Consider the following 25,473-nt stretch of genomic DNA (forward strand, 5'->3'; position numbering starts at 1 on the left):
GTTTTGTTTCTTTGCGTTTGTGTGTGTGTGTGTGTGTGTGTGTTAGTTTTGGAAAGAAAAACATATCATATGAGGGAGGGGGGGAAGAAAATAAATTCGATGTGTCTTACCTGACACGCTATTCATACGATAGCCAGCACATGATTAATTTAAAGTAGCTTATACATACAACCGTCTCCCATATAAGATGAAAAAGTTCCAAATCAAAAACAACAAACTGAATACGATCATTATATAAAGACATATTGGCAGTCGAATTGACAAATGTACACGCACACACAGGCGAGAGAACGAGAAAAACAAAATGGAAAAATCACGCGGATGGGGGTTGGGTCGATAAGAGGAAGGGAATATCAAATAGACAATCAGAGGAATCAATCCTATGAACAACGTGTTACAAACAAATAAAAGGAATTTTAACTTGTCGTTATTTTTTTATTTGTATGAGGAAGAGATATATCAAATGCCGAAGGATGAAATCAGGTCAGACGCACACACACACACACTCACGACAAACCAACAAACAGAGATAATGAATTGTGTGCTGCATATATGTATGATGGCAAAACCTATAATTTTATTTTATGTGAATAATAGCTGCAAATTAGAGCTATTTTATATGTATACTGTGTAATATGTATAGAGTAGAGGTCTAATCGGATAGGAAAAGAAAGAAAATGAATTGAGATTGGAACGAGAAGTTTCGATAATATTTAGTTTTTTGTTTTTGTTTTTTTAAATGGGGGGTTGCATGCACATCAGCCAACGGACACAACCACTGGAGGATTAATTGTTCCACCGTCACACGGACAGTCAGCAGTTGCCAACTGATGTCCTACGAGCGGCGGCGGTGGGTTTATATGAGAAACGAGTTAAGTCAAAAAGTGTCTTAGAAAAAAATGTGTTTTTTGGGTTATCTTTCATTCGTTAATTGAATTGGTTATATAGTTTTAATAGAGCCTACGTGTAAATATGTATAGGTCTCGGGAAGTTCGAACAAACACCGAGTTGTTGTTTTTCTTTCTTTAGAAACACACATCGAATGAGCCCACCTGTGATTAGCTCGCCACATCGCAATAATAATAATATCAAATGGGAAATCAAAAGAAATGAAGACAAAATTGGGACCAAATAATAAAAAGCAACACACAGGTATGTAACCCACCACGAAAAAAAAAATTAATTTTGAGTTCTATTTCATTTCTCGCCAGATCATTTAGGCGCAGACGATGCCAATTATTTTTTATATTTCCGTTTCCTCTGGTAGTCCGGTGAAATTGTTTGGGTTGATTGAACTTGTTTAGATAGTCGAATCCGATGATTATTGGAGACGGTGCCAGTAATTAGCCGCGATGTCGGATCCCTGATGGCTGGGTATTTGCAAAGGAACTGAGACGCCGGCCGATATGACACCTAAACGATAGACAGCATCTGATGGTGAGATGAACACGTTACCGTACCGATTTTTGGTTTGAAAATTTTTCAATTGACACAACTGGGACGGATGAATGCGCAAAAGTGGGCAGGCAAAATGGCAAAATGGTCGTTATTTGTTTGTGTTCATTTAGCTAACCTGTTTGAGCGTGAGCGCTGGTAGCGTAGCTGTGAGCCGAGGCGACCGACGAGGCCTGAGCGGCGCTGCAAGCGGCCGCCGCGGCCGCCGCCCGCTGGTGCTGATTGTACGAGGATTGGAGCGAGCTGAGCGGGTCGCCGCCGTGATGGGCGAACATGTACGACGGGTAGGCCGCCGCCGTGGCCGGGTCGCGCTGCTGAAGACCGCAACTGCCTCCCATTCCGCCCATGCTGCTCAGCGACGTTGCCATCGAACTATATTTCACCCAGAAAAATACATACAATTGAATGGTATAATTATTCTAATCTTAAAACTGATGCAATCAAAAGATTAAATTAAGTCTGCGGAATGCCGAGATGCTTGAACTAAATCCCAGTCATCTATATCTAACCTATTTGAGTCATTCAATACGACGAATAAAACTTAAGTATTTAAGAATCTTTTCCAAGTAGTTGGCAAGTCTTTAATGAGCGGCTTATAGGCCTAGTCCGCCTAGACCATCACCACTTATGATGGTATGCGGTCATTCGATATTTTACCTGTAGGGTTCAGCCATGGATGCCAGAGGTTGAGTCAAGCTCGGGTACATGCTGTTGAGGCCCGAGTTGATGCTGTTGAGACGGCCAGTGGCCGCGGCTGCGGCCGCTGCGGCCGCCGCCGCCGACGAAGAGGAGGAGCCAACTCCGCCGCCGCCTCCGCTCCCACCGCTGCCACCGCTGCCTCCGCTGGTCGATTCCGGTCCGCGCCGCTGGTTGCGCAGTTTCTCCTCACGCCGCCACTTGGCCCGGCGATTGCTGAACCACACCTGCCAAAACCATATAGCCAAATTAAAATTTGAGAATATGTTTTTCCTCCGACAAAATAAAGGCCAATAATAAAGTCTGTGACAAAATATTGCGCAAAGTTTAGAATTGAGAGAGTGGCCGACTATATTCCATCTGTTTGAAGCCAAGATCTCTATCGTCGATTTCGAAATAAGGATGAAATGCGATGCATGTGGACATGGTCGAAAAAATAAAACGACAACTGGTTAACGGACATGTAAGCCCGTGCCGCTGGTTGCAACAAATGGTTTCCCCATTGTTCAGCATTCGGGCCAAGTGCGAGGGGGGGTCCGCTGCGATGATACGCATCGGACCATATTGCACGCCACTTGACCCATCCCCCTCCCCTCGGTTAGACATATGCAATTTAATTCAACTGAATAATAAAACATACACCAGGAAAAATGTATCGAAACCGACAGAATTCTAATTCCAAAATTATTATTTTTAAAAAAAGGTTGGGTGGTCTTACCTGAATGCGAGCCTCCGGTAGGCCAATCTTTTCGGCGAGTCGTTCACGAGCGAAAACATCGGGATAGTGGGTCCGTTCGAACTCTGTCAAACAACCGCAATTAAAATAAAATTGAAATTGATTTGATTGGTGACGAGGGTTGAAGGCTAGTCGCCTTTGAGAGAACAGACGGAGAGAATGTCAACTGTCAAATCAGTTGCTGTGGGGACGAACCTTTTTCGAGACTTTCAATCTGCTCGTTGGTGAAGGAGGTGCGATTGCGCTGCAACTTGCGTTTGAGACGCAGCCGCATCTGCGGATCCTCGTCGCCCGACGAGTTGTGCAAGTCGGAATTGCCGTCCGAGATGTTGCCATCGTTGCAATCTGCCAGAGACGAAAATAGACACACAAACAAATAAGAAATTCAATTGCCGATCGATCCCCTTCATCTGCTGTCCAATCCAATCGCGTCGATAACTCAATCACATCCCCCCCCCAACAAAAAAAAACAACCGAAAAAAGAAAATGGACAAATCGCTACCGATATTATATTTACTACTCATTATCCTCCACTGGGTCCTCCTACAAAGATATGAGACTATCGAACGGCAATTCAATCAAGACCGATGGCAATCATCAATCAAGTCTAACGGCAGTCAACACTGCTGGATGGGGGGACGAGAGACTTGATTTTATTATTTTTTTCGGGATTGTTTGTATCTGTGTGTGTTTGCGCGCTCTTTATATCAAAAATCTGATTCCTCCTTTGATTTTGTTGTCCCCTGTGTGTTTGTTGGGTCGGCGCTTGTTATTTGTCTGTTTGTCATCCCAGTCTCACAGCAGCGACGCTGTGTTGTTATATGCTAACGTGAGCCGGGCTTGATGAGGGGTGATATTGTTTGCTCTACATCGGGTATTCGATAGATATATACTAGATAGACATGTATCAATAAAAGACACACAAGTCCCCCTCTTTCATCGACGGGTTTTCATCTTTTTTGTTTCGTTTTGATTTAGGTCCGTCCCCAGCACAAGTAAAGTCCGTCTCCCTTATATTCTCTACAGATCCAAACTAACAAGATTTTCCACATCAGTCGTTGCACAGCTCTCCATAACGCGCTAACGAAGTTCACAATATACAAGACCGCGAAAACAAGCAACTGCGGGGATCGTGAAGAAATTATATAAAAACTAGAAATTCAATCACGTTTTTTTTTTCTGGGGGAGGGGGGGGGTTTCTTGTAATTTCGTTGATTTTTAGAAATGTTGGTTATTTTAATTTTTTTGTTGTGATTGTGTTGTGGATAGATATTGTATTGATATTGTCCTATTGCATTCGAGTTGACAAATGCCTTTCACAGTGCAACAGCAGCGGAAACGTCAAACGTGTTCAACGGGAATTTGTTTTGTTTTTCTGCGCGTTCGTTTTATTTTGGCGGGGGATTTGAATTTCAAAAAAAAGTGTCCACCAGATGTAAACTCTAAAAGCTAGGAAAAAGTTATTATTTCCTTTGCTTTCTTTGAAGGCTTGAATATAATACAGGAATAAATAAGATATCTAGGCCTGCGCAACTGCTGAATAATATCTTGGGCCGTGGAATTATCCACGCTGGATGCAAATCAAAAGTCGCTCATAACGCCAGGCTAGGCAACATCAAATAATGATCACCCCCAACAAAAAAAATGTATATTCCATCTAGTTTTTTATTTATTTCCCTGCGAACGGTTGCATATAAAGAATGGGAGGGGTCGACGTAGGGGGTGAAAAAGTCTCGACGTGTTTACCATCTAACCCTACATGTATTTATACACAGATATACTATTTTTGGTTTACTCTCTCTTGTTTTTTGTGTGGTATTCTTCTGGGCGGAGAGGGGTTGTATGCCTGAGTGAGTTGGTGATATTGAGCGACGTCATGGAGAGAAAAAAAAAGAAACCGCGGCTCGCCGGTCGCAATAGAACAAACGAACAACCGCACGCACTACACACACCCAAATTCATAATAATAATCGACAAAAACATAGTCGAATCTCTCTGCTGAGAGCTAGACCAATTTGTCTTTTTTTTTTCTCGGTTGACTGCGGCTACCACCCGTTTCAACCCTCCTCTCTCATCGCCCTCTGGCCGAGTGAAATGAACTCGACGACTAATAATTGGTCCAACTTTTTCATATAATAAATTCATTTCGTCATCATAATAATTTGAATGAAATGGAAATAATGTGAAAATGAAATGAAATGGTCGAAGACTGACCTCTTTTGTGGGGATCGTCGCGTATCAGGTGATGTCCGCCGCCGCCGCTGGGCAGCGGGGTGGCCGGAACGTGACCGTGAGGCAGAGATAGGGCCGGGTGGGTGGGAGGCGGAGCTCCCGGATACCACGCCCAGCCGCCGGCCTGCCCATTGAACATGCGCAACTTGTCGTAGACGGACTCGCTGGCGGCCGCCGCCGATTGCTGCTCCTTCTGCGCCGCCAAGTTCCGCAGCACGCGATTGATCGAAGAAACCTGATTGGGCCATCACCAACAACAAACACAAATTAATTAATACAAACACATTCAAAGAAAAATCATTTCGGCTAATAGACCAAATGAATTTTTTAATCGCTAAAAGATAAAATTAAGAAGACCAGAGTTATTAGGTTTCATTTATTAAGGTCTGCCATCTAAAACGGATAATTGATATAAAAGCGGAATAATAATAATAGCCGGGGTGGTGATATTTGAATCGCGCGCGCATTTTCAGACGAGTTTTGCCAACGACATTTTCATATACACAATGGGAGGAAATCGTGGGATTGCTGTCACCACCGACTGGGGGTTTGGGAATCTATTTTGATTATATTCCCGCCGAATTTCGAGATCCAACCACAACGCGGATGACGATGACATGTGCAGCAGTCGAGCACAGTCGAGGGTGTTTTGTGATGATATCAAAGAGGTACAACTGCGAGTCAGCCGTCCTCTCAGCTCAGTGTGACAGGCCAGAGAATGAAACCCACACAAGAAGACGGGATGAGACTCGTCCATTTATTTGGCACAGCAGCAGCAGCAGCAGCAGCCAGAACAGAAAGAAGAAGAAAAGAGAAGAAATTTGTATTCCAGAAGGGGCACTGCTAGGCATTTCTTATATATGTACATCGACTATATACACACGGTTGTGGATTGTTGGTATGTTGTGCGTGTGTGTGTGTGTGTGTATATCAAAATCTTGAATACATAAAAAGAGGCGAGACACGTCATCAATGCTGATTGTCCACAGTCAGTCATGCATGAGATGTCTAATCCACGTTCTCTTTTTCTCTTTTTCCCAGCTCTTTCGGTTTAGGGTCGCCTCCTCTTCCATCATACAACCACAACAACAAACAACAACCAGATAGAAAAAATAAATAAAAAAAAAGCTGAGAGCTAGTCGCAGAGTTTCTTTTTTTTCCCCTGCTGGCCGCCAACGCGCAAGCGACGGCCGGCCGGCGTTGGCTTAGATTCCTTGTCTCCAACTTGGATCAAAAAAGTCTTGGCCGTCCTCTGCTGCTCGTTAGAAGAAAAGCTTGTAGAGAGAGAGAGCTCGTTCAGAAATCAAGATTATAACCAGAAAGGCCTATATCTATATACCTTACGTTATAACACACATTTCGTTATTATAGATTCCCAATTATGAATAGCTATAAGAAGGAGAGCCGGAGGGTTGTGCGGCGATTCTCCTTTTGGTGTCTCCTGATTATTATATGCCCGTCTTCGTGTTCGGCTGCTGCTGCTGTGATGTGCCGTTACAGCCCCTTATATCTCAAAGTGATAGATATGATTTGATTCTGTATTTTTTTAGTTATTCTTTATAGTATTTCGGTGCACCCCCCCTGCGCACTTTTATTCTTTTTCGGGGTCATCATCATTGTGTGAGGCGATGGGAATGCCAACACGTGCCCCTCACCCATTTCTCTGCGCGCTTTAACGCGCCTCTCTCCGCTTGTTATGTACACGTTTAATCCCTAATTGGTTATGGGGTGTAACAATATAACTCGGAGAAGAATATCGTCGGCCCTGGTTTTAGATTATTAGACACGCAGAGAGGACTCACTCTATAGTATATCCTAAAACACAATGATCAAATTCGGTGAGCTTGAAAAAATTGGAAAAACTGATTTGATGATGAAGAAGTTTTGGCGCTTGATTCAAATTCTATTAATTGGAGATTTTGATGTGAGTCTCCAGGGTGGCCGATTTGGTGACTGATGGGCCAGACTGTCTACCCTCAGTTTTGTCGGTTTGTCCAGTTTTGGTTACTTTTGGAATTGTGCTGGCCAATGGGTGGACGACTGGACCCCTATACACACTTGATTGACGGCTCCCGTAAAGAGCTGTGCAGTAGTTATATTTCCACGGGAGTATAATATACTGACTGGACACACACAGCATGTCCTTTTCAAGCAAAGTTGAACTGCCCGAAGCAAATTGCCCGACTGTGTTGGCTGCCGGTTTTGTGTCCAGTTGCTGCTGCTGCCAGTCATTTCATCAAGAAATGACGGCCCCGGCCGGCGGATCGCTTCTTCTTCCACGTAGTCGTGAAGAGTGACAGAGGAGACTTATACCTCTGTCGTGGCTGCATGCTGCGGCTGTTGACTCGAGTGGAAACGCAATATCAGCACGTCATCTGGGCCGCCTCTCCTCCTCAGCTCGCTATTATATTATTCCCGCAGACTCCCGCGGACTCCCGCGGCATTTTTCCAAAAAAGACGCGACGACCCATCATCTTTTCCCGTTTTATACAGTCGATTGTTTTGAGGGAAAATAGCAGTTAGACTAATACACAACAAGTTCCACACAATGTTATCAAACCAAGCAGGAGCTATCGGATGTCACAGAGGAGTTTATAGAGAGAGTCCGATCGTCAAACCATTTTGATTTTGATAGAAACCAGCGAAAAAGATGATGATGGGCAGAGAGTAGTCAGAGACCGGGGGTTGGATTATGTGAATCTCTAAGTCGATATGCCATTTTCACTGGCAGCAGTTGACATTTCGTCTGATCCTCTTTATTATTCTCTCTTTGAATTATTTGGTGGATGTGGGATGAATTAAAAAGTCAACTGTTTCTATTGAAAAAAAACAGCCACTGCTGGAGTTTTCACTCTCTGCCGCCGCCAAGTCAAAATAAAAACGGATGACGCAAAGATGAAAAATAAAATCTATAAAGCTGCGCCATATAGCTCGAAGATCCAAACTCTATTCCAATGGCTTATAGCAACAAAATACCCGTACGGTTATTCTATTATACATCAAAAAGGAGCCGGATCAACAACATTTTCGAGTGGCTATATATGTATACATCTAATATCTAATAAGAATAGAACTCTCTAGCACACACACAACACACAACATAGAATGGAGTATAGTGCTTCGATGATAACCACAACAGCGGGTCTCTCTCCCCCCCTGACCCGATATAGCTCAAAAGCCCCAGCGCCATTGTTATATACTCGATATAGCCAAAGAATCTATCAAAATATCTCTCTCTCCAACTGAAAAATCGACACACACAAAAGAGGTGGAGCTAGAGTGTTGTTGGTCGTCCAAGGCTTTGGCACTCTGGATAGTTGTGCCATGAACAATCTGCTATTGCCATTCTATTTAAAAAACACACACAGAGAGAAAAGGGATGTTGTGTGGAAAGCTGTTGGATATAGAAGAAGAAGAATGGGTGGATATGAGAGGAGGAGTATATACCAAGCGCGTTGCGTGTGTGCGCATACTATACACAGCGCAATGGGCAGCGTAGTGCGCAGTGGTCCGGAGTTAATGAAGGCGGACAGGTTGTGTGTGTGGTGTGCCGCAGCTGGCGCCCATCATCCCCTCTCTATTTTTATAGATGTACACCCGAAAGAATAAATCGAGGCTACATGCGCCATATTCTAGGCCTCTTGAAAATTTCACGGCACCTTTTTTTGATTTTAGCGGGTAGTGTCTCACTTTGACGTTCTAGTTGAGGATGTAAAAATTGGGGTGGAACAATGGAGGACTGTACATTACGTGATGGGAGCCGCCCTCACTACGTACGAGAGGCTATCGGATCAGAGCAATTGAATCAGCCAATCTGCGTGGGGGAGAGACCCTTGGCCGGCATCTCGACCATCTATACTCATCACAGCAGTCACAATCACGGCCCGTGTAATTTACGTAATGAAATCATCATTGTAGGCGAACAGCAGGCGACTGCTGTTCTCTCATCACAAAGCCCCTCTGCCCAGCAGCAGACGGCCGTATCGATCAAGTCTATAGATATATCTATATAGGCCGCTCTATTGTGCTGTTGATTCTTATATTAGGTCGATGAATGATGGATCTAACAATAATCAAGTGCCTAATAATAAATAATCATAATCAAATGGACTTACGCTGGGGATGGTGTCGTTGTTGCAGACGCCCTCTGACAGGAGGCGATCGCGGATCTCCCAGGCGAAGATGGACGGACACTCGCGCTTGTAGTCGGCGATCTTGGTCACGACGCAAGACGTCGCCACCCGGGGCTTGGAGCCGCCGATAGCCCGCGGTTTGATCGACCCGGTCTCGTAATACCTTTTTCGTGGAATAGGAGAGAAAATCAATTAGAATTTTAAATCAAAATATAGGCGCCCAAAAGAAATACTTTTTCGCGGTTCAATGGGAATTGCATACACACGCTATACATGTATATATATGTCTATAGCTGATTTACTTATTGACTATGTAGTGCGGACGAGCGTGAAATCATCACTTATATAAAAGAGTTGTGTTATTGGCGAACAGGTCCTGAGAAAAATACAACTGGGCAGTTGCTAATGATGCGTTAAATCCAGCAGTTCAGTGTGAAATTTACCGAACACCAAAGGTATATAAATAAATACATCAAGACTATTTTCGCCATTTCTCCCGTTTGTTTAATGATTTTATTTCAGGCTGAAAACTTCGCCTAGACAACGGACAAATTCAAACTTTTGCCGGGATATGATGCGACCTAAAAAGCGACGGGACCCACCCCATTTCTACTGACAACTCCCGAGGGTGTGTGGCCATATATCATCAAAGGCCTAATATTCCTTAATGACTGGAAATGGCATCAATCGTCACCTCAACTTAATGGCCTTTGAAGGAGAAATTCGATAGGCCTATAGTACTATGTATTAATTTGTTCATAGTAATAATAATAATGACATGTATTTGGGGATTGTCTTTTACCTGCCGAGTATTTTCGAGACGCATCCGTTGGAGACTTGGAGGATGCGGGAGATGTCGCAGGGACGGGCGCCGGAGTGGGCCAGCTCGACGATCTTCTGGCGGGTCGAGTCCGGCAGCGGTCGGCCGTTGACGTAGACTCCGCCTAGCTGGTTGACGCCGCTATGCCCTGAATGGTGGAAACAAAAGTCAGCTAGCGCCGAGCACTCATCATTACACTGGGGCATTTGTCATCGTCAAACGTCAAACATACAGTATGAGATAGCAAACACATGCACGAATGCTCATTTCCCATCAATAATAACACCCAAAGTCCAATGTACATTTCGTCAATCTGAAATTACAGCATTTGAAGCTAAATGTAGTTATTTTAAAACGGTCAAGGTTCAAGGGGAATGTTTTTTATTAGCTGAGACCGACAATTTCAGATATTTAAGGGTTGTGTATCTATCTAGGCCTGAAAATTAAACTACGGGCCTAGGGAATAACTGACTCTACTGGGAATTATAGACCAAATAGAAATGGGTATTAGATTTCAACTAAAACTTATTCCCCTATCGTTTTTGAGCGGTTTGGATTTAGGCGGGAAAAGGGGGTTCGATTTCATTCGATATCGTAAGCATGCTGATTATTAGAACAATAGAGGAAAAGTGTCGTCTGCTTTAGATTTCAACACGTTTCGAAAAAGTCAGCTAGACAAATTTCAAGATTTATATTGTTATAGATTTATTTGTTTGTGATAACCGTCATACTTTATGCTGTTTAGCAGGTATAAATAATACTAAGAATACAAATAGAATGATTAGTGGAGCTATAGAAGAGTCCAAATTTGTGAAATGTTAGTTTGTGACTAGCATTAACATGTAGCCTTTAGAAGCCCTTCTGTTGATGCATGGTAGTTTGTTTTCACTATGTAACCTTTTCCTTTTTGCAGATTTGAAGCTAGATCCAACCATTTTAACTACAATATTATATGCCAGTTTTGCTTGTGCTCATACCTGGCATCAGCAACAATCTCACTATATCATCGCTTGGGTAATGATTTTCTTTACTTTCATTAGCCTGTGATCTGCTAGATTTGAGAATGATGCATGCCTTGCATAAATGTAGTGTATTACATTTAAATCTTCAATTCTTCTGTTTATTAAAATTTCGGGTCTACCCAGTGTCTCATTTTCAACTTTTCCTGACTTGCTCTTGCTTTCAACAATTTTTCGTAACCCATTTTCTATTTTAATTTAGAGAAGCAGCATCCCGTTCCATTGGAAAAACTACCCAGATGTCAATCGTTACGGATCTCTTCTTTCCCCGTTTTGTTCAAATGTCCTCGTGTACGCCCATGTGAATGTGGGTGTATTCACGAGGACTCCCTTTTTACCCTATCCCGTTTGGTGTAACTCTTCAGCGGATGGATGAGCAACTGTAAATGGATGCCTGGCCGTATTTCCCAGGTATAAAGGTAGGACGAAATTCATCTCTATTGTTCCTTTAGGACTATTTGGGGGCGTTGATTAAAAATGGTTAGTACGGAGTACAATTATTCCTGAGCTAGGCGGTTGACTGCAACTGTTTTCTCTTGTTGTTTTTCTGAGTAAGGGTTCATTAAAAATCTCATTTGTGTAGAACGACTGCAGATCAGGCTCGGTTTTGCACCTCACAACTTTGTCTGTAGGTAAATCATCACATTTGAAAATATTTGAACTTTAAAACACTTGAAGCAAAGTGCAACTTGACAATATTATGATCTGCTGCCACACCGGCACCACCTCGTACCCTTATTTGTTGATTTCACCCGATTCTTTCCCAACAATTGTTTTTCTCATTTTACGGATTGTATTTCGCATTGACGGTTTTATAGGCCTAACACCCGCAAATTCATTTGCAAATTATTACCGAAAAGAAAATCTAATTTGATGTCCAATTTGCTCATGTCGATGTGAAGGTCTGTCAGGGCCTATAGGCCAATTTGAATGACTTTTGAGCACACGTATTAGATTTCCGAACTGGAAAGAGCGCAGCCGACCATGACGACAGTCAGTATAACCTGCACGCAATCTATCCAGCCAATAATACAGACAGAGTTTCTCAATGTATAACGAAAGGCAATCATTACGTATATATAGCTGCCCACCCCCTCGTAATACACTTGCTTTTTCCTTGTCGTCCGCCCATCTATCTATCTATTCTATCTCTCTCTCTCGAATGCGACGGTGGTCATCCCGGTTGCGGGGCGGAGTTCAATGGAACGAAAGAGCGCACGACTTCCTCGCAACCGGAGCCCACAATTTGCGGTTGATTCCACTCGTTTCTCCTCAACTCAAATGTACCCCCCTCTCTCTCTACGGTAATACTAGACATCTATCTATCATTTTCTTTCCATCTCAGCATTCGTCTTCTTTTTTTAGTTTTATATTTTTTGGGGTCTCCCCCCTCATTTCTTTTTCATCCCAGCGTCTCTCACCGCCGATCTCTCTCTCTATGATGGCGGTTGCTACACGACGGGCGCAGCTTTCAATTGTTATCGAACCGACGCTCTCCTAGCCCTTGCTTGGAAACACGCATCAATTCGACGAGCCACTTGCGACGGTTATCATCTCGACATCCGTTTTTTTATTTTTTATTCTAGCGGTGGCTGCTGCTGGTTGGTGGCCAGGTGGGCTTGCCGCTGCCGTGGCGTGCGGCGGTTATTTCAATATTCTCCCCCCCCCCCCCCCATATTGGATTAGATGTATATATACCTTTTTCTTTCATTCGTCGCTATTGCCACTCTCATATTCGGCCTAGCCACACACTCGTACGATGGTTGTTTTGTTATTCTGGATCTGATTAGACCTTTAATATATCCACTTGAGAGTGACTACTTGTGTAATAGAGAGATGGCCACTCGTCGGATCCCATTGTCCGTTATACGGCACCCGTTACGCCCCCTAGCTCGGCACAGGGCATATTGGGTGTCTATTGATTGGCGTCAAACGGCGGCCGCCATCTCTTTTCACCACTTTTCACACAAAGCGTAATGATCGTTCACAGCTCTTATTCTTTAGGCCTATATAGAATAGAGATAGATACTAGTCCAGCCTAATCAAGTCTATCTCTCTAAGATGTGAACAACATTCGTTTTGTTTAGCGTTTCAGTTTCTAGTGTACTCTCTGTATCGTTTTGAAGTAGGGGAAATATTGAACGGCTTAGTTGGATGGATTTAGTGTCAAATCTTTGATTAAAATCCCTCGTCATACCCCGTGACTCATCGGCTTACTTGCGCTCGAGAGAGATATCTTTCCACGGAATATTATTCAATCTCGAATGTTTTATTTGATTAATTCATATGAATGCTTAACTTTGGCAAGTTTGAGTTTTTTCCCATTTTCTCTCTCCTTCGCAAATCGCAACGAGACGCCATTTGTTTGTATCCCGTCAATCCTCGTTGTAACACAACCGCTCCTGGCGCGACCCATAGGAGCTTATAATTGTGTGTGTAAATTATTCAGAATCCTAATGCACACAACCACCCAAAAAAATAACGCGGGGGGGGGGGAGGAAACTGCGCTGTTTGAATGACGGGGTTAAAAAACATGGCCCCCAGAATCTAACAACTCTTTTAAAAAAGGGGGGGGGGGGATTGATAAAACAAGGAGCGTTTTCGATTTGTTTCGGGTCCGGACTTATATAATCCTTTTGGCTGCCTCCCCCTGCGCGCATTTGACTGAGAACGGGTGAAGAGAAATAGAAGCAGCAGCAAAGGGAGAAGAAGAGACCCAAAAAAAATCTATACATCTCACCCAAAACAACCAAATAACTCTTGGATGTTATATACGTATTATATAAGGCCTCTGTGTGTCGGTGTGTGTGCTGTGCATGTACACGTCGAAAAAGTTTTGTTTTTTTGTTGCTTTGTTTCTGTAGCAGTCGAGAGAGAGAGAGATAGAGACACGGAGAGTAGTTTCAGAGCAGTTTGACAGGTCTTGAGTGGATAAGTCGCCGTCACCATGGAAACTAATGTCCCGCGCGCCCGGCGCTCGATACGAAATCCTCGGAAATTCCCACAGCTCTAAGTCGGCGATTGCTTTATATATATGTACACTATGCACTATACTATATACGTGGCGTAGCACATCTCTAGCTGAACTCTGTTCAGACTCTTTTCTCTCTCCTGTGTGTTGTGTTTTTTCGTTGTTGTTATCCCCCCTCCCCCTGTTTTATTCCGAGTCTATTTCGAATTCGGTTGCTGTGGTTGCGCGTTCTTTTTGATTTCATTTAGGACTTATTTATATTCATTCAACTTGATGGCCAAGAAGGGAAGGGGGGAATAGAATGGTGGGTATATAAATAAACTTTGATCTTAAATAAACGATGGGGTCGTAATAATCGCTCGGCATTATTTGACACTTTACAACTCCGCCCTGGCTTGTATGTATGATACACCGAATGAACGCAAAATATCAAAATATCAAATGAATATCGCTTTAGTGAATTACCTTTGTGCGGCATGCTGGCTTCGCTGAAGGCTTGAATTTTGGAGGCTTTTGGTTAACGACCTGCGGATGAACAAACGGTTGACATTAGACAAACATCCACAGCAATTTTTTCAAATCCTGTTGACAATTTAACATGTCTGATTCGTTATCAAATTTGATGCGAATGAATTTTAATTCGACAAGAAATTGAGCTATTATTATAACTGTTAACTAAAATGCGCATTGATCTATTTCTGTCCATTTCTCCATCCCGCCGACTTGAATTCAATTTAAAATCTGCTGCGATTGATTCAAATAACGAGATCCAATTTCGACTGTACAAAAAGGGAACGAGACGATTTGTCCGCCGCCGCCGCTTTTTAACTATCTCCAGCCGATTCGGTAATTTGTCGCCGTAATTGCCGAGCATGACTAATGAATTTATTCGTCTGGGGGTAAAAAAGAAATCAAATAAAAAAAAGGGGAAATGAGCGGATAAGACCGGGCCAAAGAAGAAGAGAGAATCTATCGATGTGCATGACATCTCTTTCATCTACGTGGCTGCTTCATAAAAGTAGTACTACTACACTTTGGGGGCTCATTTGGCAAGCCACGTGTCACCTTTTGCGGCCGCCGTCACACAGCACATCAATCGTCTTTAATACCTTGGCTTGGAAATCATTGGTCTATTCACTACCTGCTTTGATCTTTTAATCGAACAAGATCATCAATGATTACTATACCTCTTTGCCGTATTATTACGAATGTACATTTTTGAATTTCAGAAGAATTTGAATTTCCCTCCCGTTTTCTATTTCTTCTTTTTGTCGTGTGTCTAATTGGTCTTGAATGTGTACCGAGACTTTTCTTTTTCCTGTCTGATGTTTAATCTTCTTCTTCTTTCTGGGACATAGTCGACGGTTCCCCGGCCTCAAAGTTCCGTAACTACACAAAGACCTTCTCTCCCCCTCCTCTCCACTAAAAGCCGTGACTAATTGCGTCAACCGTTGCCCGATTTATCACGGCATTTATTCTCCCTCCTTGTGTGTGTGTGCTATACTATCGTATAAAAGGAGTTTTCATGTCTCTATCGGGACAATCAAGTCTATATATAATAGGTCCCACCGAATCAAGAGCTATTTCTAATCAATTAATGTGTTCATTTGAAATGTCTAAACGTTTCTTACTTGGTGACAAAAAATGGACGGGATGATGATAATCCCGGTCGGTTTGGACAATCAAATGTCGTCTCAAGAGCAGATGTTGATTGTGTGGCTATTTTTGGCAACCAGCTGTTGATGATGATGATGATGGAAGGACGTTGAGTTATTTTTTATATTTTGCACGCACACACGGTGACCAAAAAGAAAGTCAATCACTGCGGCAATTGAGCGTCTATAATCGCCGGGAAAAAATCAATGGCCTAGGTGCGTCGATCCAAATGTCTCACAGCCTCGTCCTTAATTCTTTTCTTTCCAGCGGATCAGGTCAAATGGCATTGGCGTGATTGAATCTTACAACAGTTGCTGCAATTCTACCGGCGGAATAATTTCGATCGAAGCACAAATGATCATCACGACACACACACGCAAGTTCGATAGGCCCCGCACACAGCCACAAGACGGTAGAGAGTCTCTTTTTAAAAACAGTTTGACGGTGTCGGGGCAGAACCAAATGATGGGCAAACGATTCGATGGCGATCAAAAAGAAAGAAAGATAAAATATCGGCGTGACTGATTCGCACAGTGCCGATGGTAGGATGGTAGAATGGTGTTGGTGTAGTCGTCGTAAGAGTAGACAATCGGACGGAATGAAAAGAAAAGCGTTTCAACGGGCGATGATCAACGCTTGTCTGCGCTCATTAAGCACTCGGCTGCTCGCTCCACGGCGGCGACACTGAAACTCGGCTCTAAGAGGGGATATGCCTGGGATATCGCTCCACGGCTGAATAGCTGACTGGACACGTTCCACGGTCTGCCGAGCGTGGCCCTTTGGCCCGCGCAACTCTCAAGGCAACTCCCCCTTCCCTTCTCTCTCACACACACACAACTCTTAGACGGACACACTCCGCCCCCTTCCGACTCCTCTGTCCTGATGCTGGGGCCTTATATTCCTTGCCCAGCCAAACTTGTCTCCTCCGCTCTATCGGCAGTGCAGCACACAGCAGGGCTCTGTGTCTGGATGGATGGATGGATGGATGCGCAGTGTGCCGCTGTGAATAGAGAAGCGCCAGCTTTGAAACACTTGTACAAGAGCATGGATGGGATATACACAGGAAAGGGGTGGGGGAGGGGGAATGAGGCTAGCCGGAACCCGCCCACTCTGGCGAGGCTCCGCCTCTGACTATGCCCAACCCAGCCAATGGCTGGCCGATTTGCAGCGCCAGTGCACAAGGGGGGCCACCACCAAAGACCACGTCTAAAATGCACACACACCACCCACTCACGCACACTCACCCACACTCCCCCTTTTCATGTGTGTGTGTGTACACGATTTTTTTCCCCTGCAGCTAGTCTATTGTTTTCGATGCTCGTGTCGGTTCCTCGAGCGCAGTCTGGCGGTACCAAATGATATCAACTCCCGCGATCCTTCTGTGCTTGTCGGAGCGCTTATTTATTGATGACAAATCACCCGGGCTCTTTTCTTTTTCCCCCTTCAACATGTTCAAAATCGAAATTCGATTCGCTTATGTGAAACACACGTCGCTTATACGATCAAAAGAGAAAAATGGAGAGGGAAAAAACATATTTCGACTCTATAAAAAATAACCCGACAACCGTTTTCTTATTCTTTATTTTTCACGAAAGAAAAAAGTTGATAAATGACCGGTCAGAGACAAGCCTTTTCCCACACACACACACAAGCCATTGCTGCTGCTGTTGCTACTGTCGTCTATGGCTAGGCGCGCTCCTCTCTCTCTGTGTGTATTATAGTTCAACTCATTTCATTTCGTGCGTGAAATACGCAGAAAACAGGCGATGACGGCGCCCCCCTGACTATTTGATCGTTGGGTTATTCATTACTTGTCATCTAGGCTCCTCTTTTGAGCTCTGTGTATGAAAGAGAGACTGTGCTGGGTAAATGAAGAAGCTTTTTTTAAATCTTAGCGCTTATGATCAAGTGGCTGGGGAAAATATGCGGAACAATCCATCAATGACACTCGCTTACCACTTGTCCTCACGGGCAGCAGCGCGGTCAAATGAACTCGTTTGAGATTGATCAACTGCGGGGATGAATTATTGAGCCGGGACGGGGTAATTGTAATATTAAAACAGGTGCCGAATCCAGATGCAAACTCTTATATAATACAAGCGATTCGGTGACGTTTTCTTTTCCTGACTGCGTCCACCAGAAGGTCAGACATGACTGACCGATGGAAATGTTTTTTGTTTTTGTTTTTTCGGTTTGGGGAAAACTAAAAGACAAAAACAACAAAAACAAATTTTTCGAAGAAAAATGGGGGGGAGCCCATAATCTTGCGAAAGAATCAGCTGTGCGGTAGGATACGCGGTCTCCTCGCATGTGTTACTGCTGTGGCTGCATGTGCATGTATCTATAAGACAGTTGCTTTTTAATGCGATCGTTTATATCTGATTTATTCAAATGAGTTGTGGAGAAGTTTGTGTCGATTCATCGAGATTCTAAAAGGGAAAGAAATGAAACAGAAACTGCTGGCAGCTGCAGAGACAAATTTGTGCAGATATTCAAAATTGGCGCGGGGTTTATAATGTTCTCCTTTATCGGCAAAAGTTGATAATCCCTCTTCATTTAATGAGACCAGAAATAGAAAGAAAAAGGAGGGGTTTTTCTCATTTTTTTTTTTGAAGAAGAAGAAATAAAACGTCAGCTCGCCAATTAATATAATTACTTCCTGAAACCTTTCATCCTCTGCTGCGGTTTCTTCTACTTCTTCTTTAAGAGGTGATGGAGTTGCCAACCAGCGCAGCCTCACCAGTTCGTTCCCTGGGCGCACGGACCAATTAGAATGATGAACTCTCCATATCCTCACAAGTCTTTTTCTCCCCACCGCGACTCTCTTCATGAACCGTTTCTTCTTCTACGTCGAAATAGACAAGACACAGCGAGGGGAGTTTTTAAAAGAAATAAAATCTTATAAACTTTTAGAACCCAGCACCGAAATGTGTGCCATGTCGTCATCCGCCAGTCGCCTGTCAAACTTTTTTTGATCATCTGAAATAAAGTTCACATATATATATTCCGTACGCCGACGCACTTTTTTATTTTATTTTTTATTTCTTAATTAATAAAAGAAAAAAAGTTTTTGTGGGTTGAAAAAGGAAAAAAAAAAAGATGAAAACCGGCTTCTTGTGTATATACTCTACTTTTATCGGCCTGTGATCGGAGAACCGCGACGACTTCTTCTTCTTCTCCTTCTTCTCTCGTCTTTCACAGCTGAACGATCACGCAATGCTTGTCGCTTGAAAAATAAAAAAATAAGAAAGAATAAAAACCGGCAGCTAGTTTCTTTTTCATTTTTCCTTCTCTTTTCTTTCTGCTTCTTCTTCCATGCACTTCTTTCCTCACGTGCATAATATATTTATGGATATTTTTTCAGTTTTATTTTTTTTTTGATTCTTTTTAAATTTTGATGGCAGTGTGTCGCCTCTGGGCTCTCGACAGAATTGTTGACCAGTAGTGTGTATAGACGATACTCAAATAGCCTAGAGTCTTTTTCTTTGGAAGTAAACCATTTTTTGATTGATGCTGATGCATAATCAAATGAAACTTGATTGCCGAACCAGCAGCAGCTCAGCCATCACTTGTGTGATAGTCTTTCAATTATAATAACTCTGGAAACAACTGGACAATTCACTTCTATTTCACGCCACATGTGCGCTGCTGCTTTTATCGAGTCCCGCGCGCTTGAATTGCGCCTGACTACCGAATTGCACGCCGACACGACATCATTCCGTGATGCTGGCCAGCAGACTCCCGGTATTACTATACGGAGCTATAAACATATGCAGATTTCTTTTTTTCTTATATAATATAACTGCATTTGATTATTTGCATGGCTATTATTTATTGAAGAAATCTGGTCTCAATCAGGCAACGTGATATCTATTCGCCCCATCACCTTTTACCTTTTTCTTTTAGATTTTTGAATTCCCGTTCGGGTCTTTTTTAATAATGAGACGCGCGCTGGCGGGGATGGTGTTGCGCATAAATTACTAACACGGCCAATTAACTTGGCTCGCTTATTAGCCGGATGATGCGTCTAATGCATTAATGATTCAATCTCCCAGGTTGTGATGTATATTCAAGAGCGAAAAACACACACACACCCAAGCGCCCAGTCTTGCGGAAAGCCCAAGCGCATCTGCACAACAGGTAACATGGGCGTATCCGCAGCACCACACAAAAGCAAGCGGATGACAATGCAGCGCTGTAGACTTAAAAAAAAAAAAGAAATTTAGATTTTTTCGCCATAAAGGCCTATACATGATTATAGTAGATTGTATAGAGATCTGGCCAACTAATGGACCTGCCGCCAACGCTAATTCCCCTTTCCAATGTGTACATGTATAGAGAATCCAGGCTCCCCTTGTTTCTTGTATTCTTATATTTTTCGCCGCTCTCTCCTCAGGGATGGAATACCTGGGACACATTAACAGATTATAGATCGAAAGAAAAGAAAGAAAAGAAAGGGCGACGGCTGGGATCAAGTAAAGAGCTTGGGGATTATAGAATATCGTAGACGGGGGTATCGCCGCAAAAGTCTGTCTTCCAATTCTCTTCTTGTTATTTCAATAACAGGTTTCATTATTAAACTAAAAGGAACTGAACGACCCGGCCTTTATTTTTATTTCTCCTCCCAAGAAGAAGACCTTATTAGCGTAATATCGGCGAGCTGAATCGAAATGACAACGTTTCAATTCAAGGCGTGAAAGCTCTAAAATAATAAATAAGTCTAACACACTGAATACAGCCGATGATATCCTAATAATAATAGTAACATCCAACGTCGAAAATATTTATTTTATTTTAATGCTCCTATATTGCATTCTGCTTATTACTTTGCCTAGTGGGTTGTTTTTTTTCTATATCAGGTGATCACAGGAAAAATAAAATAAAAAAATAGGACAATAAAAAATTGGACGAGAGAAAATAAAAATAAAAATGTCCCAATCAAAAAGTAGAAGAATAGATCGCCCACCATCCATCTACTGGCTGATGCTTTTTCAATATCGTTATTATATATCTCTCTCTCCTCACTCTCGTCCGCCTATAGTGTAATATATATAAGAAAGAGAGAGAGAGAAAAAAAAAGGTCTCTATTCCGCTTCATGCTTTGATGAACCATTTCTACGGCCGGTCGCTGGGGAACATTGATGATGGAGGAGAGAGTCGGCTGGGTCTTTTCCGTCGATATATATATATGAACGATATCGATAGAAGGAAGAAGGGAAAAAAAGGTATTTATACACACATATATATTCGAACGTATAAACATACACATAATATAAAAGGCCGCAAGAGAGTTTGGAACGTTTAGTTCGCCTCGCAAGTCACGTAGAATAAGATGCGCTCCCCTTATCAAACCGCATCCTGTTGTATATATTTAGATATTATAGTGGTATACCAATATCTCTAGCTGTGGCTCTCCTCTTTTGTACGATTTCTTTATTGACACACACACACGGCAGTCTCCACATCCCGCCTATAGCGCAATATAACCCCATTCAAATCTATCAAAGAAGTAGAGCGATTATATATAGGTGTGTACGATCCAAACATCCGTTGCGTCTTTTTTTTCTTCTCTATCGTTCAACGCAGAGCTCGATGACAGCTGATGTCGGATGACAATCATCTCTCTAGAAATATACTTTGTGTGTGTATTATACATCCCCATTATAATATGCTCTAGCCGCGCGGCTTTGTAATAATATAAAATAGAACCCCGCGCAAGTTTTGGTTGGGCCAATCCAACATCACGGCTGATTGGATTCGATTGAATATGTATATAACCGCGCAGTGGTGGGGAGAGAGAAGAATGACGTCTAAATGTGTACATGGAGAATATGATGCGCTTCTTCATTGACACGAACTGTCGGAGCGGACTGCGCTGATGTGCGTTGCAAGGCTTCGCAAGCCGGGCGGCGGGTGTTGGTGCATTATAAAACTATCTCTTATTTATTTTTTTATTTTCACCGTGGATACCGCGCCCTGATCCGCTTGGAATGCGCTGCGTGTACATATCATCTGTCCTCATATCCATATCCTCTCGCTCTTATAACCCACAACAATCGCTAGCTAGAAGATAGAGTTGCCTATATCAATAAGTATATAGAAAGCTGATAGAGAGATATGCGCACAAATCGACACTGAGTCAAGTCTGCGCAAATACCTACAAGTAGATATTTATACATTTGAAAATACCTATCATATTTCTCCCTGTTTTTTACTGAACTTTTGGGTAGGTTTTTGGGTTTAGAAAATTAGCCGAGAGAGACCTACTATACCCAGACGGTTTCCTTTCTCAGCTGTCCATCACCTTTTAGTAGAGAGACTATGGTCGTGTCACTGTCTCTCTCTCTCTCTCTCGTGTATGCATATCAGGTATATAGGACTAAAGTCGAGTGAGAAAGCCGAAGAAGGAAAATACCCCCAAAAAAAAGGTAGAAAAAGAGAAACACAGTCATGTGTTGTTTTTCCCGAAAGAAAAGAATTGTCAAGCGCGCCCCCTTCAAGGTGTTGTTGAAATCTGCCACCGCCAGTCTATAAGAAGAGACGAGAGCTTCTTGCGATGGCATCGAGCGATAGCTCCCGAGAAAATAAAAAAAAAAACTACCGAGGGCCAGCATAGCCAGCAAGAGAGAAGACGAGATCTTTGTCGCCTTGACAGGAAGTCTTCATATTTTTATTTGTCTTTTTTATCTTTTATTTTATTTTTTTGTGGTGTCCCTTTTTTTTCTCGTTGGTTGTTGTTGTTGTTTGTTGTTCTACCGGTAGTGGTGGTTTTTCAAGCTTTTTTTTTTCTTTCCTGTTTGATGAACCAAATGGAAATAATAATATAAAGTAGCTCTTGCTATAGCTATACAGCTGTATAGCTTGGTCCAGTCGTGATGCACGACGTGTAACTCTAGTTGACATACCGGATTCATCGACTCCTACTGTCTAAGCTGTCCCAGCACGTTCAGTATCTATTTTTTATTCTAGGCGACCGATATGATCGCCTCCCGATATCGACTGGCATATGTACACGAGCAACTCGGAGAAAATCAAATTTTTCCAAACACAATGAAGTGATCCATAATTCCCGGGGTGACCAATCACATTTTTTATTTTAACTGTGAGAACAAGAGCTAGAAAATAATTTCACTAGAAAATTAAATTGGGTCCGACCGCGGGACCTACTGCTGGGACCGCCCGCTTCCGCGCAAAAAAGGGTCTCCATACCGACGAAGAAAAATACATGTTTCATGCAGAGCAAAAGGAATAAGACATAATCTGATAATTGTATATCTGTACAGCAGCAGCAGCAACTATACCTATCCATGTCTGTGTGTGTCACATGCGCGACCTGTTGGTGATTGGCTGCCGCTATTTTCTTTGAATCAATACAAAAGTCTGTGAAACTATTTTTTTTTCCTTTTGGGTTATAGTTTGTGCTATGTACTCTATTGTTGTACATCAGGTCAACTTTCTGGGTCTTGTAAGAAAAGGTTCCCCCCCACAACAAAAATTGTTGGTGGATGGTCTGTCGATATTGACGTATAGCCGAGCCGGGCGTCTCTAACGAACGTCTTTTGATTTTGATGCCGGCCAATGAAATGAGATCCTGCCGAGCCAGCAAACAAACACAGAAGAATAGAAAGATATAAAAGAAACATCCGCAAAATAATAAAATAAAAAGGGCTAACAAATCTAAAAAACAAATCTATAACAATATAAGAATATACAACAAAAGAGAGAGAAAAACAATGACGAACAATACGGTGGCTGCTGGCCGACTGACTGGACTTGATGGCGGGGGTGAAACCAACTGTCACACAATCCCTTTTTCCTTTTTTCTATCTATGAGAACTCGATGGACATGCACTCGAGTTGAACTGTACTTCCTATTGAACAATTACACACACAGACATATATACTGTGCATAGCAAACACTGGCGGCGGGTATCCCACATTCACATCGTCTATACTACCTATACGTATACATGGTGGACAGAGATACACGTACAACTTATCAAGAGTTCCTCTTCGGAAAAGGAGCTTAAAGGCTATATCCGGGGCGCCAAGTCTCTATTTCTCTCTTTGAGCTTTTTTTTCTTCTTCTTTCTTTCTCTCTATTCATTCAGTTTTTGTGAAAAACAGTCGCCGTGCCTTCTCTTCGTTTGACAGCAGCCGACTTGAACCCCTTGCCCATATATAGGTACCCATACCACCCCAGCATATTATCGGTAAAAGCACTCGAATATGTTATAGCTTATTTTTATAGATACGAGTGTAGTAGACACTTCATCCAGTATTCGGCCTGGTGTGTATACTAGTAATGGAAGAGTAGTATGTATATAGATTGGCAAAGAGGACACACAGTGCCATTCACCCTCCTCCCCCAACCGGAAAGAGACAGGGTGTGTGTGCAGGCCTATATGGGACGCAGCTCGTCATTGCTGCTGTCAAACGGATTAAAAAAGAAACGTCTAGATCCTTTGAGCGCTTTGACCTAGATGATAAGCGACAGCCACGGATATGTATCTGTATACAGAACTGAATAGGCCGAAAGACACACACGGAGAGAGGTCTGTATGTATATAAATTTCGACATAAAGAGCAAATCCCTTTTGCCAGCTAATTGGGAAACTATTGGCTTCAAAGCTTTTGCTTAGAGACTTGTATAGGTAGATATAGCCCCGGTCGAGTGCTGCTGCTGCTGCCCACTTGAAACATCTTTTTTTACAAATAGGGCGCACCACCAGCAGGAGCATATCAGCACTTTTCTCGATTGAATTTGTCGACGGTTTCTCTCGTCGCCAGCTGTCTCCCTTTTTGTCATCCACTCGTGTACCCCATCATCGAAAACCTGCACGTTCCTACTCTTAAACTAAATGATCATACGTACGTCAAGTTATATAACTAGTGTACATCTGCGCCAGCGATGAAAAGTGTCTAGGTCGAATTCAAATGGTTGAATAAGTTGTTTGGAGGCCAAATTTTCGATGAGAGTTGATGTAAAAGGGCTGACATGTTTTCAGTTCTTGCAGCAGCCAAACTTAATGACGTCAAAAAATAATCATCTATATCGAGTTCAATTCAGGTGGGCTGGCTGAAAACTTGTGGGGGGGGGGGGGGGGCCAGCATATTTGCCAATTTCTCTTGTTGAAGAGTTTGGAAATGTGAAACTTGCGCGTGAGACAAAGACACCGCCAGGAGTTCTCACTCTAATCCGCACTCTCTCCGGGATGAATTTGTCCGTCTTTGCCTCCCCCCACGAAAAGTTTTCAGACATAACCGCAAGACAATGCGGAGAGAGAGAGCCCCGGTTCTGTGCGCATTATAGACTTTCCCGGTCGTCTGTCCAGGTATGCACCGATATATATATGTTGGGAGAACCTGGAAACAAAATTTGAGTCTCCCTTTTCTATTTTATTTTTTCCCTCTCTCTCTGTCCAGCTTGAGAGAGAGAGTCTATTCGGCTAATCCTCTGATGAAGTTGGCGTGTTGTCGGCGACCGCCGACAAAGCAACACGCCGCGTCTTCCATCAGCTTCTAGCTGTCGTCTCTCTTATTTTTGTCTTATTTGATTTTGATTTTTGTTTGGAGAAGAGAAGAGGGGGGTTGTGTCTGAACCTCGAATACGTACATATCGCCAGTTCATCAGCGTATCCTATATAACTCCATACGTGGGGCTCGCGGGAGATGTTCGTGTGTGTGTTTAACTCAGCGCCGTACCTCGCGCCAGAAGCCCTCTCCCCCCCCCCCCCGAGCGGCTATATACTTTT

At 43.0% G+C, this 25,473-nt stretch overlaps 1 protein-coding gene across 4 annotated transcripts; it reads right to left on the bottom strand.

Moving 5' to 3' along the window:
- Positions 1-747: 747 nt before the first annotated feature.
- Positions 748-16,770, bottom strand: LOC124349646 (paired box protein Pax-6-like). Of its 4 annotated transcripts, none has more exons than XM_046800410.1 (10): positions 15,694-16,770; positions 14,528-14,587; positions 10,055-10,220; positions 9,235-9,415; positions 5,102-5,354; positions 3,083-3,232; positions 2,870-2,952; positions 2,113-2,378; positions 1,574-1,827; positions 748-1,431 (listed from the first exon to the last, which is right to left on the bottom strand). In XM_046800410.1, exons 2-10 carry the CDS (start codon positions 14,538-14,540, stop codon positions 1,322-1,324), a joined length of 1,476 nt encoding a protein of 491 aa, XP_046656366.1. In that variant the 5' UTR covers positions 14,541-14,587; positions 15,694-16,770; the 3' UTR covers positions 748-1,321. The 4 variants fall into 4 exon arrangements, with proteins under 4 accessions (XP_046656366.1, XP_046656365.1, XP_046656364.1 ...); XM_046800409.1 differs by having other exon boundaries at positions 10,055-10,244; XM_046800408.1 differs by lacking the exons at positions 14,528-14,587; positions 15,694-16,770 and having other exon boundaries at positions 748-1,413; positions 10,055-10,278.
- Between the last annotated feature and the right edge of the window lie 8,703 nt (positions 16,771-25,473).

The sequence above is a fragment of the Daphnia pulicaria genome, chromosome 7 (assembly GCF_021234035.1).
Source record: "Daphnia pulicaria isolate SC F1-1A chromosome 7, SC_F0-13Bv2, whole genome shotgun sequence".
Lineage (NCBI taxonomy): Eukaryota > Metazoa > Arthropoda > Branchiopoda > Diplostraca > Daphniidae > Daphnia > Daphnia pulicaria.